This window comes from Uloborus diversus, chromosome 3 (genome assembly GCF_026930045.1).
Source record: "Uloborus diversus isolate 005 chromosome 3, Udiv.v.3.1, whole genome shotgun sequence".
NCBI lineage: Eukaryota > Metazoa > Arthropoda > Arachnida > Araneae > Uloboridae > Uloborus > Uloborus diversus.
In genome coordinates this window covers 100894138-100909414 of record NC_072733.1, presented here as the reverse complement: position 1 = coordinate 100909414, position 15277 = coordinate 100894138, and the positions used below count along the sequence as shown (strand labels likewise).

The 15277-nt window shown below is 31.6% G+C and overlaps 1 protein-coding gene across 1 annotated transcript in view; it reads right to left on the bottom strand.

The window, feature by feature from the left end:
• Positions 1-15277, bottom strand: part of LOC129218399 (E3 ubiquitin-protein ligase HUWE1-like) — a 736974-nt gene that overhangs the window by 307061 nt on the left and 414636 nt on the right. Inside the window, exons 44-46 of the mRNA XM_054852650.1 lie at positions 11655-11828; positions 10566-10675; positions 5884-6141 (exon numbers count right to left, since the gene is read on the bottom strand). Of these exons, the coding sequence (XP_054708625.1) occupies positions 5884-6141; positions 10566-10675; positions 11655-11828 (542 nt within the window). The remainder of the gene's footprint in view (positions 1-5883; positions 6142-10565; positions 10676-11654; positions 11829-15277) is intronic.

Below are 15277 nucleotides of genomic sequence, written 5' to 3'. Positions count from 1 at the left end.
ATGCCAGTTTTGGAATCTGTTTGATTTTAAAAATTAAGCTTTTGACTTTTATAACAACATGAACTTAATTTAAATTGTAATATTTAAGTTTTCTGATATCGTAACTCCAAAAACTTAAAACCCGCCAAGAACGGGGGGTCTGGAGGCTCTCACCCAGATTTTTTTTTAAATTGAAAAAAATCCCCCCGATTCTTTTCAAAATTTCCATTTTCATTAAAATCTTTGAAGTCCCTGATAGTCCCCGTTTTGCCTGTGTGGTATGTGGACGCCCTTTGCTGTAGCGTAAACATTTCATCCCGTCAGCAATCACTCTCAATCGGTGATTCAGATTTAACTCTTAAGACATTTTTTGCAAAAAAAAAAAAAAAAAACCCACAAATGAAAAAACGAAAGGATGATCAAGAGAAAAGGCTAAATTTTCAAATAGAGACGATAAATCAGGTAGAATAGTGAGCAACTCCGCGGTCTGCAATGCAGTGAGTTGGAACTAACAAAGCAACCTAAAGCAAGTCAAACGGCGCGAGTCTAAAGCCACTCCTCCAAAAGCACGTTGCAAACAAAACAAAAACAAGCCCATAGCGGAAAATCGAGAGAATGTCGATGTAAATTCGTGGTTATGGAACGGTACAGTAATTAAAGCATATTTTTCAAATATTCAATTTTTCTTTTTAAAGTAACTTTTTAAAACTGCAGGAAAGTCATCGAAGTTCTTTCCGTCCCGACCTCCGTCTCGGAAATTTTGTCCATGACGGAAATCCGTCCTGAGACGGAAGGTCTTGCACCCATGGCTGTAACCAGAAAATAATAAAAACTTTCATGTGGAGCTTTGCGCTATTTTTGCTATTGTTCAAGTTGTCGGGTTATCTATTATGAAAGTGTTTTATGCCGTTAATATCCATATGAAAGACATTTGAGTTTTGGAACAATATTTTTTGGAAAATTTTAAATATAAATGAACATTTAAATGTCAAACCGAACTTTTCGAGAGGGGGGGGGGGGGCTGAACTCTAAGAACCCCCCCTTTGTATATGGCCCTGTGCATATATATATATATACACATATATATATATATATATATATACACACACATATATATATATATATATAGATATATATATATATATACACATATATATATATATATACATATATATATGTACTAGCTGACCCAGCCACGCGTTGCTGCGGCGAAGTAGTTGGATTAAAATATTATTTTACTCAATATTTTGATAGAATCTAATTAATATTTTTAGTGAAGTTTAATATAGTCTAGCTAATTTTAAAACATATGAGATTGATAATGGGTGTGTTAGGCTGAATTAAGTACTTATTGAATTTAGTAAGAACTAACTAAATTTTCAATGGCAAAAGAACTATACTTACGCTTAGTAAATTTTGCAAGTATAGCTTCGGCCATAAATCAAAGCAAAATAACTTGAAAGTGATAGTAAATATCGAAACTGATGGTAAAATATCGGGACGTAGAAATTAAGCATAAATCCAACACACACTTTTAGAATTTACACTACATTTCATTCATCTCAGATTTCTCTATAGTTTGTAATCAATAACTTCTTTACAAAATACATTAACTAAATTAAAAACATATAAAAATTAAATTTATAAATGAGATAGATAACATTGACTTCGATCTATTGTTTCTATTTTTTGAAAACAGAAAATTATCTAGGCACTAAGTGTGCACAATATTCTTGTTTAACTTGTGTTCTGTTAACACGAATAGTTATGATAACTTTTCCACTTGTGAGTAGGCGATAGATAGTTGCCCATGAAAGAAACATTTATGTTTCAAGTCCAAACCAAAAGTAGGCATTATTTGGTCTTGAGATCTATTTATGGTATTTTCAAAAGCTAAACAAATCGGAAATTGAAGCCTTCCAAATGTGTTTGAAAATTATGACGCTATTAATCGTTTACGTGGCAACACAAAAATTTCTCCTTTATACTTTTCCATCAAAATTGTTGAAATTTTGATGAAAAAACGTGTACCGTTGCATAATCTAGGTGGGTTTAACCTGGAAAAAGAATAATATTGGTGAACGAATTTTCAACCGAAAATCGTCTAGTGGCATTCCTGGTATATCCAGAGAATTTAAAAATTCAGTTGGAATGTTTACGGCTTTGTTTTCATCAACAACTATATACCCTTGTTCAGCATCAACGGTCAGCACAATCTGATTATGATTTTTTTTTTCAGCTGTCAGTAATGGTTCATTATTCACAATAATTTTAGCTAAGACAGCGTCATTGCACTGTTTTTTCTCGTTACAAATCAGTATCAACTAAGTCGGTGACCAATCGATCAGGTGATATTAAACTATAATGACTAAACAACAAATTTGAAATTGAAATGTATAAATCTTCAATCAACACTAAAACTTCATTATACATCTTTGGTGCAAAATCTAGAATTGGACATCGATGTGTTTGTTTAACTCTATGGAGTACTTCTTCAAGCATGAAATTTATATAGTTTCTCCACAGAAATGATGATTGTGTTGGATATTATGTCGTGAAAATTATCTTAAACAAATGACGAATACTGTTTCTCGTTATGCGAAACCTGCATTAGAAAATACAACTCCCAATAATTGTGTGCTACCAATAATTACAATTCGCGAAATGCATCGTGCTATGTATTAAACACTCGACAATTAAGGGTCTACAAATATTCCCATCTTTTAGGGAATGTTTAACGAAAACAAATTCAAAAACAACATTCACTTTATTTTGGATGCACAGTTTTGTTTTGGATAAAGTTTTGGTTTCAATGTCTTGACTTTAATTTATAAATATGCCCGAGATGGATGAATGTTGTGTTCTTTGTTTGCGTGGCTTCCATGATTTTTTTTATTTTATTTAACACTGTAAAAACAATTAAGAAACGTCCTGAAAAAAAAAATGGGCAGCGAATACGCCTAATTTCTGCCAGTAACATATCTTAGAAAAAGATAAGAGCGTATCCCACTAAAAATCAGAAAACTTCTAAAATTATCCTGAAGTCTTTCTGAAGAATTCTGAAACCTCTCCGATTCGAGACAATCATTTCTCTGAAACCTTTAGTCAACCGAAATAAGATTAAAAATAATAACTTGGCATATTTTTCGACTTACCAAGAAAGTACCAAAAGCATTACCGTAACCAGCCACTCCTAGGAAGGACTTTCAAGAACACACAAAGAATTCTACTTGCTCGTTACTTTTGAAAAGTTACGGAATCCAGAGACTCCCTTCCTCCTATTGGGAGTTATGTCAATCTGTACAGACCCCGACGACGGTAATGAAGTCAGTTCATCACTAAAATTCATTAATCTTCCTGAAAATTATCCTTGAATCTTTAAAGAATTAAGTACTATCCCAGGCTAAAAGCCAGTCGGGTCGCTGGACCTTCCGAAAAAGATTAGGTAAGTTGAATAGAAAGTTCGACACCTCTACATTTTCAAGAAAGCTCCAACACTAATGCTGCAAGCATGGCCAAAGGTAAGACGGACTTGTAAGCAAGTATCATGGTCTAATTCGTCTGCGATTCCTGCACAGCTACAGAATTCAGAGGCTTATTCGCGCTCATTGACAGTTTAGTCAATGTAGACTGAACATAATCGAACTGAAGCCGATACACTTAAGAAATACGCTCAATTAATCTTTAAACTGGAAAATAAAAATATTTTTCGCAACAGTGAGAAGTCTGCATTCATGACGTTTGTAGCAATTCAGGAAACTTTTTGAAGCAGATACTTGATTTTTAAATAAAATTGATGAGGACCTGTGAAATCCCAACATGTTCCACGGAAATAATCAGTAACATTTCGGATTTGTTTACAGTGCATGTAAAATAGCGAGGAATATAGGTAAATAATTTTATTTCTGAGAATTGGGTTAAACACATTAGGTTTTTGTCAATGTAAAAAAAAAAAAGAACATGGTCGTTTTTGGTGGTTCAAGTGCTTTCCGTAGAAAATATCTTCGGTAAAATATACTCGTCAACCGTTTTCAAGATGTACTGCAAGATGCTGTACAGAAGGGTCTCCATCGTATATGGGGAAACCAGATAGCTTCGTTGCTGTTTTTATGTCCACTCATCGCGTTTTTTCGGAAATTTTGTCTGTATCTCTTACTTCAAATGCTACCTAATAAGGACCTTTAATAACGTATTTGACGAAGTATTTAATGGATTTCCCGGAACTGCAAAGCTCGACATTTATAAGAGCCTCAAACGTTTTTAAAAGCAGTGGTGAGTAAGGAACTACCCGCTGCTTATCAATTTCAACTTGATTTGTAGAATTTAACATTTAGATTGAAAAGTGTGGCCTCTATACTCCTCCTTTCTATGGCGATATTTTTGATAATCATCAATATCCGTAACATAGTATCATTTGTATATTTTAATGAACTTAAGAATAAAATTTTTGAGGATGAATCAACTTACAGTGGCATCTAGTAAGAATTTACAGAACCAAACAATCAATACACATTTTTAATGTATAATAAGCATTTTATTTGCAATAAAATTTATAAAAACCATCCTATCTTTTAAGTTGGACCAAATTACAGATATGTATAAAATTTAATAAAAATCGGTTCATTAGTTTTGGAGTTTACCCCGAACAAACATCGTGACACGAGATTTTTATATATATAGATATATATATACACACATATATATATATATATACATATATATATATACACACACACACATATATATATATATATATATATACAGGGTGTTCCGTAGGGTGGTTCAAAAATACATGTAAAAAAAAAAGTTTCTCCTAGATACCAGGACACCCCTCAATATTTTTAGACTTGTGGATAGCAACATATTTTCTTAATCTATTTATTCATAATTGCTTTTATGAAAGCAATTGCTTATTGCCAGAATCAACTTTCTTAAGGGAAATGTGCTAAAAAATGATTCTGTATATCAAACTGACAAGTAAAATTTAGGACTTTTTTGATATACTTTGAGTATGCACAAGCACAGTCCGACAAAAGAGAAAAAAATTACTTCTTCAATACCACAATATGCATTGACACGTAATGTTTCAAAGTGAAACAATTAAATACGAACTCAAAAGTTACGACCAGCAATAAGCTCTGGATTCACCTAGGCTGGCTCTAGTTCTTGTCCACGAATATGCTTTTGATTCCCATGTCCCTTATTCATAAAGCAGTAAGAATTAAGGATTTAAAATGATAGGGCTGATTTTTCTCTACAACATGATACTTTTTTCCAATCCTTTTATTTCACAAACAATAGAAGTGCATAGGAGCAAGAAAAAGATGTATGGGACTCTTGAAACAAGCACTACTCAGGGTGGTGATAAATATTGTATAACACATGAGCTTCAGAGTTTATTCTCTACATTTCGATACTGACTTTTTGCAAAAGCAAAAGAACATATAACAAAACATTTTCTTTCTGTAAAAACTTTGTCATACATACTGCAGAATATATATAATGTATAAAACTTCAATCAATTTTAATGAGGGGGAGTAGGGCAAGAATTTAAGACAGCTTATAATTTATCAGCTTATTACAGGAGCCAATTAATAAATTTTCACTGCTGAAGTGGATTTATAAGGCCACATTAAAAGTACAAAATTATCAGACCAAACTTCATTGTTTCTTTCATAATATTAAATTTCATTATAAATATATGAAAACCATTCCTTAAACAAGAACAATGGATGAGACATGTCTTTTAAGTAGAAACTACACATATTAACTTCTTCCTTACCGTACACAAAAACCGAAATTAGCAAATGATATTTTAAACAAAAGGACTAAACAGCAATATTAAATTTTAAAGTAAAAGCAGTAAGGCACTTCAGCATCTCAAAATCAGATGAACTACATTACCTCAGTGACCAATTCTGATGCACCAACAGTATAATAATGATCTGTTATAATTTTGGCTACATGTGGATAAGATCTAACTAATTCAGCCAGCAATCTGCAGATTCCGGATTTGCGAATAATGGGTATATTTTTCAAAGAGCTTGACTCAGATTTGTTTTCTTTGTTTGGATCCTTCGTGCTCTTACTGTCTCTAGGATTATTGATCGATTCAGTACTGTCACCAAATCCATCAACACTTGGCATAGTTAATGGGATAACCTGCAAAAGAGAAAAGCATATCAGATAAAAGTACCAAACATGTAGTTTGTTTGGAATTTGTAACTTTTATTTCTAAAAATCAGAATTTAAAATTCATGATTTTTTTTAACTTAAAAATTTTTTTTCCTCCCTTTTTTGGACTGACTTCAAAGATTTGAGGTATTGTGCTACACATAGTCCCCTCAGAGTAACTGTAAAACATCTAAGCATAGTTTCAACAGTATATTCTACTGTTGTTTTAAGGCAACCATAGATAAAAATGCATGATACTTCAAACAACACAGAGAAACATTTTACGCTGTTTTTACAGCAAATTACTTTTAAATTTTAGGAATAGAAAAGAAACCATAACTTAGCATCTTTATATATTAATAGGCAAGCCGTTTTCTTTCGGTACCAATTTCTCCTCTGTTTGTGAACCGATTTCCTTCATTCTTTGTTTTTTTCAGTAGCTATTGCCGAGTTTTAGTGTCATCAATAAAAATTTTTGAAATCGAACGCTAATTAAAGGAGATATTAATAAAAAACGCATTTTCATCCTAAATTGCTCTTTTTACGCGAATGGATGGTCCAATTTTTTCGAATTTGATATGGTTAAAAATGTCTTTAATAAATGCTCCTAACGAAGAAATTGTCAGGGCGCCCAAGGTTCAATAAGCTAAATCCGCTAGAAAAAAATTTATAAGCATTTTTTTGTTAAAGAAACTCAAAAATTTTAATTTTCTCTTTTCCATTGTTGAAATTCATTGTTGGAAGCGTGAAACATTAAGTTTTAATTGGTTTTTTAAACAGCTCTTTCTACATGAAAAATGCATTTTAGCGCTTCGAGCTTGGAATGGTTGGAAAGCTCGTGCAAAATACTATAAAACACGTCCTACCCGATTTACCGTTCAAAAATTCCAATCCACTAAAATGGCTAGAAAACGCGCTAGAAGCAATTAAAAGTTCGTGAAATTTCATTTTTATTTCCTTTTTAACGCGACATAGTTAGCGTGAAGAAATTGCTGGATAATATTATGTGTTGCCATTTCTCGCTTGAGCGTAAAGAAATGAAATACTTGCATTTGTTTTTATTATTGAGGCTTTTTGGGTTAGTAGGGGCATTTAAAATATTTTCATTTTTATTATGTTTTCGCGATTTTAATATTTTAAAAACATTTTACCGAGTGAGACGACTTTCAGTTCCAGCTGCCAATAATACCTGCATTTGCTATTACCACAAACAGATCTCGAGGTGAAACTTTTAATAATATTACGACGTCCAGTGCTTTCGCATGGACAATTATATGTTGCCGTGAGTAGAGTTCGTTCATTTGACTGTTGGAAATTTTATATCTAACGGCAAGATCATGCCTACTTTTACAAAAAATATTGTTTGTACAGAAGTTTTACGCATTAAGGAAGTTTTGCGGCATCATTTCATTCAGAACGACTTCCATAATTGTGAAATTGGTGATTTTTAACCATTTTGGCACCAATGATAGGACGAGAAATATTTTTCTTTTTCTTTCGTAAAAAACGAGTACAGAAATGTCTATTTGCAAGGAACTGACTACGAATGAAGTCCCTCTTTAAGGTGGGGTTCATTAAATTGTAACCATTTGTGACAAGACGAAGGAAATAAATGACAAGAGGAACATACAATTATGAGAATGGGACATCAAGTTTTTTTTTTTTTTTGATAAGAACATTTATGAAAAACAGTGTGATATGTGGCAAAAGGGAAGAGGGGTAAAGTGTGAAACTTTGCGACAAAAGGGAGAAAGATTGGCGAGCAATCTTCATCTATTGGCGTCAAGTATTAGGCACCAATTGCAGCTCGAGAAAAGTTTTTACTTTGCATAGGAAAACAAAGAGTAGGGAAATGTATATTTGCATATGGTTGCCACAAAATAGGGGCTGTCCGCAAATAAAGTACCGCTTTAAGGTGAGGTTCACGAAATAGTAACAGTTTGTGACAAGGGAGAGGAAAGACATGACAAGAGGAGCATACAATGGGGAGAACGTGACAACAAGCCTTTTTTTAATAGGAACATTTATGAAAAACAACGTGACATGTGACAAAGGGAACAGGGGGTACAGTGAAGTGCGAAACATTGTGACAAAGGGGGGGGAGAGGGTCGAAAATGTTAAAGTGTGACATCAGTTATGCACTGCACTTAACCATAAACAAATCACAAAGTCGACCTTTTTTAAAAATTGTACTATTATTATGACGCCCAGTGTTTTTGAATGGACAGTTATATGTTGACACGAGTAAAGTTCGTTCATTTGATACTTGGAAGTTGATACTTATAATGACGAAGAAGCAACTTACTCAATAATAGTAAACATTTTATAAGTAACATTGTTCACACAGAAGTTTTTCGTATAAATTGAGTTTTGATGCTTCATTTCATACGGGAAACTTTCAAAAATTGGATAACTGGTGATTTTTATGCATTGGCATCTTTTTTTTTTTTTTTTTTTTTTTGTTTCCAGTGCCAGCGCGAAAAATGTTTTTCCTTTGCATACGTAAACAAAGAATAGGGAAATATTTATTTGCATAGGGTTAGCACAAAGCAACATGATATCCAAAATAAAATTATTCAAGCCAGCAATTTGTAGACCACACCAATTTCTCAATGGAGTTGTTTAATTCAATCAAAAGTACTACTTTTAGTCACTGAACTAGATAGAATAAGTAAAAAAAAATATTGAGCCAGAAAAAACTTTTATTTTTTCAACAGTTGTTTTTTTTTTTTTTAATTTTTTGAATGTCTGATTTTAGAAATAAGGCGTGGTCTTTATAAGTGATGTACTTTGGCGCGCGACTCCATTATTGCGCTAAATATTTACCGTTTTCGGGTTATGATAATTTGCGCTGTACGCTAATGGCATTAATGAGTGGCATTTTATCACTTTTGATGATGAATAATTAATTTCAATCTGTGCACCGTTTAAAATAGTTGTTAAAAAATATTAAATTTATTCAAATTATTTAAAAAATGATTAAAACCTTTGTTTTTAAGCATCCTCTTTCAGTAAAAATTACTTTGAAATTTTCGGAAACGACCCCATTACCGAAATATCCCCTTTCATCCATTTATTTTGAGATTAACAGACAAAAAACAAAATTTTTATAAATTATTACTGTTTGGTATTGTGTGTACATATTAAAATTGTATGTTTTCAGATATGCAGTAAACATGAGTAAGAGTAGAAATAAAAATCTTGGAAATAGTGAAATTCATACAAGTTTTCTCAAATATTCATTTATGAATATGGTCGAATTTCGATCACTGGACGAATACTAGTTTTAATAAAAATGCATGATTCAAGCTACATTTAACATTTACAGGGTTCAGACCCTACAGTACTACAAAATTCAATTTCAAGAATTTGCCATGGTAATCTTATCTACAAAAACTCTTTTCACCTATTGGCATTAAGAACAGAAAATACAGTGAGATAAAGGGAGTTTAAATCTCCTTGTACAGCTTAATTTTTATACTTTTCAGTCCTGAAACTGGTCATTCTTCAAAAAGTGTAACTTTTCTGTCACACACCTTTTACTGTAAAAACTTTAAGGAACAATTCATTTAACAATGCTTTTTAATTTCATCAAGAATATATCTACTTAAACCTGCCAACAATTTTTTTAATAATTTTTATTTTAATATATTTTTGGTTCACAACGGGTGAACTCTCATTTCCCTGGCATATCCCACATACAGTGTGACTGTTTATGTTGCTTAGTAAATTGTTTAATTAAAAGTATATAAGTAATGACATTTTATTTTCCATAATACAAGAGAGCCCCTTCGTTTATTTTCAGCCATTAATAAGTTGTGAGATTTTAATCCAAAAACAAGAAGATGGATTTTGTTTAAAAAATTAAGTGTGGTTATGGTGAGCTCTCACTTCTGTGATCTTTAATTTCAGGGATGTAAATTTAATGTAAAAAAAGAAGTAAACTTTTTTTTATATGTTTAACATGTGCAGATTGTAGCAAGGAAAAAAAATATTTCCCTGAAAAATGTATCCATTAAGCCTGTATTAATGGAAAATTCCTCACCTCTGTGACAGACCTTATCAATGTTATTATTTCTGAGGTGAAAATAAATGATGGAGGGGAAACATCAATATTAGACACTCTACAAAAATTATAAATTGACAGTATATTCTCAAATTTACTAAATATTTTTAACACACATTTGAAAAAAAGGATAACTAAAAATTAAGCGGTACTTTAATTAAGAGAGCTCAGGCTTGAGGGGTGATCTGAAATAAAAATAGAAGATGACTGGTTTTAACATAGAAAGCCTATCATCAATAGAATTGCTAGAACTCTGGTAAAGCATTGCGAAAAATTACTGAAATTTTGGTGTATTACAAAAGAACTAACAACTTTGAAGAAATCAGGAAACTTATTGCATACTAACCAATCCATCATCATCATCTGTATTCAGTAGATCACTTGCATTCACTTCACGTAAAGGTGACTGCTGATCTGATGATGTAGTATCTGTATTAGTTTCTAGAGGAGTTGTTGCTGAAAAAATGAAGTAAAGCTCTAAGCTAAATAACAAGAATTTGTAATTTGAAGAGTTAAGCATAGTGAAATTCATAGCTGCCAACATGCCAACTTAAAAAATCTTACAATGTACCGGGTGGCTCATTTCTATGCTTTTTAGAGCATTTTAAAGCAAAATATTAAATTTTAAAGTATTATAATATTTTCAAATCCTTACATTTACTTGATATGTGCTTTTATAAATAAATAAATAAATAAATTTAATCTTCTATTTCTTTGAACTTAAAACTTTGAAAAGTTGCTGACTTCAGAGCTTTCAAAAATTGTCGTGCCAAATGTTGGCTTCAAACGAATATCTTTAGGAGACAAGTAGCACAAAGAATAACAGAAGATAATTTTTGCACATTTCAACGTTGTTTACATCACGCCTTTAGGGGTTGCCCTCAAAAGTGAGGGAAGTAAAGGGAAACTTCAACCATTCGCAACTTATCATAAAATAAAAAACCAAAAACCTAAATATCCCACAAAACTGCCAATCATACAAAATGACTGAAAATCTTACAATGTACAGCTAAATCGTACAAGTTGGCAGCTATGGAAATTGAACATTTGCACACACAAACTTGATTTATTTGGAAAGACTAAACATTGTATTGCTAAAAAATAAAGTAAAGCTACAAGCTAAATTACAAACATTTAATATTTCAGGGTTTTGTACGACACTGAAATTTAGCATTTAAAAATTTCCCCAATTAGCTTACTGGGAAATGTTTAACATGGTGCAGCAAGTAATTTCAAAAAAGCATTTTTACTTGAAAGGTAAAAGCAAACTATTTCTATACAATGAATGAATGTTAACATAAAATAATTGTTTGAAACATAATTGCCAATATTTTAAAAAGAAAAAAAAATAATTTGAAAACTATAATTTAAAAAAAAAAATTCATGATAAAAGGAGATTAATCAGTAAATGTTTAGTATAAAAAGAGACTCAAACCTTCTTCAGGAACTTCCACTGGTTTAGCAATTAGAGCATTCAAAAGATCAAAGATCAGGTAGTTTGCAGCATGAGGTTCTTCAGCAAGATCTAATGAAGATAGATTTGTTTTACCGGTAGAAGGCTTCAACATTTGGACAGAACAATTGCTGTTGAATCTACTGTCACCTTCATCTGAAAAATTAAATAAAAATTAAACAAACCAACCTAATCTGGAGAATCCAAAGCTTTTTACTTGACAAACTGACTGTCAAGTCATATAAAAAGGGTATGGGAGCCAAAAACAGAGAAAGCTTAAGCAATTTTTATAACAAGAGCAGTAAAAAAGACAAACTGGTACAATGATCTGAAAAAAAAAAAAAAACACACACACACAGGGCTGCCACTGAACTCTGCTCCTAAAAACAAATGCTCTAGTACTCTATAATATAAAAAGTCTCCAAAATAGTTGGCAGTCTTAGCTGCATGGTGGCAGAAGAACCACTCAAATCAGAGGGCTAAGTAGACCTATATAAGAAACATTAATTTTTTGAAAATTTTCCATAAACTATTAAAAAATGACTGAAAACACATTTTGCGGACATCTGTTTAATTCTTTTAAATGAGCTTTAAAGAAACAAGTTTGGACCCATTCCAGAATAATTTCACATTATCTGATCATAAATTAAAGAAAGAAGAAAAAGTAATAGACTGCATAACAAGTGCTAAAAAAATATCATTTGCGATAATTTCAATCCAACGGAAATTGGTGCTAGTTCGAAAAAAATCAATGCAATAAGGGTAGTAGAAATCAATAAGCAATGACATTCATTCAGAATAAAAACAGTTAAAATATGTTAGCAATGGAAACAAACTCTCTAAAAAAGTTATGACAGCAAAAGAAAACTACAAATGTCGCAATTACAAAAATGAACATTTTACAAAAATTGAGATCGTAAAAACGAAACTTTTTTTGTGTAAGAATAGGAATTTCACATTTTTTATTGTGTATGTGCTTATAACATATTGTTTTCCTAATTCTTAAGTCACTTGTTTTCAAAAAAATAAATGCGGTAAAATGTTTCCGATATTTTTCTTCAGAAAGTACAGCTCAACTTACATGCAACTTATTAATTTTTGATATATTTTTTGTCCTAGAAAAAAAAACTGGGAGTTTTTATATTTGTATTCCCTTTTTCACTAAAGCAGTCAGTTTTTTTTTTATTTGAAAGCGAAATTACAATTTTGACCCAATTTTAGCTAAAATAGTCGCTTTTTGCTTCTAAATTAGGGATGGAAGCTTTAGTTCCTTTTAGGGAACTAGTTCATTTACCTCATCTCATCCTAATGAACTAGTTCAAATGAACTAGTCAGGGCTGTTTGGCAGGAAAATATAATAACATACTTGTTTCAGGGTAGTGTTGCCAGATAGGTAGTTCAACCTTTTTAAAGACCACGGTGGGCAGATTGAATTTCAGCGTATTTATTCAGTAAACTTTTTTTTTGGGGGGGGGGGGGCATGGGGGGGGGAATGACTTGTTCCAAATGGAATAGTTCAACCTGTGTTTTCTTTTTTATGGTTTTTAATATTATTCCAATGCCTGTCACTTGTAAATAAAAATTTAATAACAATGATTAAGTTGAAAAAAATAATTTCATAAAGAAAAATGTTGATTAGCACTATTACTGCTATAAATTCAATTTCTTCATAGGGAAAGGTATTCCCCCTCTTTCCCTCTCTTCATTTCGCCACTAATTCACAAAGAATATTTTCTGGTTCTGCTTTGCAAACAATTTATGGCCACAGGGTTGTATTAACTAAAATGGTTTACTGAATTGGTTTTAAATTCAATGTATTTTATGATACCGTTGAGATGCTATTTAATTTTCTTTTGAATATTTTGAATCCTCGTATATTTTGTTGAAATTTTCCCCTGAGAGCGACAGTGCAGGAATTTGGAAAGGGGGGGGGGGGACAAACTGAGGCCCTTGCCTCAGGCGGCAACTTTTTAAGGGCAGCAAATTCTTATTTCTGTTTTTCTCGTTGGAACTCCTAATAAAAACATGGGAGGCACAGTTTCAAGATACATTCTTTACGGCATTTTTATTACAAGGTATTTATTTCACCTTTTTTTTTTTCTTCAAGATATAGATCTTTCCTGCTAGGAAAGATTGTAGAGCCAGCACTGAAAAGTGGTAATTTGCTTAACACAACCAGAACAATGTGTAAGACACATTCAAAAAATAATAATAAAAAAATAGCATGTAAATTAAAAAAAAAAAATTTGATTGCTCTTGCATTGATAAAAACGTTATTTGTTCAAAACTGATATTAGTGAAGTCCATGATGCAGGAGCAACTCCCCCCCCCCCCCCAATATGCCACGCCTTCCCTCCTTCAATCATTGCATGATGAAAAGAACTTATCACTTGCCATCTCAAAAAATAACACTTATCGACCCATCCGACACCACTATATAACACTGAACTAAATCAGTTCAGAAAAAAATATTTATTAAATGCAATGTTTGGGGCATGGTCAACAAACTTGACAAGTTGCGAAGTTTTCAAACACATTGAGCAAATGTTTCTTTTTTTAATTATAAAAACATTGTATTTTTTTTTGCATTTAAAAAACATTCATTTGTACATTGCTGAGGGCGTAAAACATACAAATCATTGTTTTTCAAATGCAAAATTTTTTAGAAAGTTGATGCTTCATATATGATATATAAGAGTTCCTTTTATTCGAATGTATCACAATAAACTGCTTAAAAGTCTGTGGGGGAAAGTGCAAATATATGCGCAAAAAATGATACACCTGTGCAAATCGATTAAACAAAATATGAGTTTTAAGATAGGCAGAAAAGTTTTTTTTTCATTAGGGAGCACAAAAGTCTTTTCCTAATTTCTTTTGCACTATCAAAAGTGGAAAGAAAGAAAAATATATCTTTGCAAAATCTTTATATTTTTTCTTTTAATTGTAAAGTTTTTTATTGCAGTGGAAATATTCTGAAGTGTATTTAAAAAAAATCTTGTCAAATTAATTCTATGAAATAAGTGCGCCTGCTATGCATGTGACAAGGTGCACATACGCAGTATACAGTTATGAAAGTGCCAGCTGACAAAAAAAGCTGAACTTTTCGCGAACACTAAAAATATCACACCGAATGCACATACTATAAAAAAAGGAGCATACAGACATCAATAAATGCATTTACAAAATTACTTGTGTAAATATAAATCCAATAACAAAAAAAAATGCTTACTTTTATTTCCAGAAATATTCCTCAATTAGAACAAAGTCTCTGGGTTTGAGAACCATTGATTAATGATTATTTCATAATTTATGTAAAGAAAAATTTGCTAAACATCTTGAATGTATTACAGTCATAAAACACACTAAGTTTCCATATGAATTTTTCCCTTATGTTGTAGAAAGAAAATCTTTAGAATAAAAACACTTAATAAAGATAAAAATTCTTGAATATGAAAAACAACCAATAAATAATGATGAAAGAGATAAATGATACTTGTAAAAATTCAAAAAATTAGGGACAATTGACTGTTCTCTGCACAGTTCGCATTTCGCTTTGCCGCTAACATCGATCTTTTGTATGCAGTCTTCAGAGTAACTTCATATTC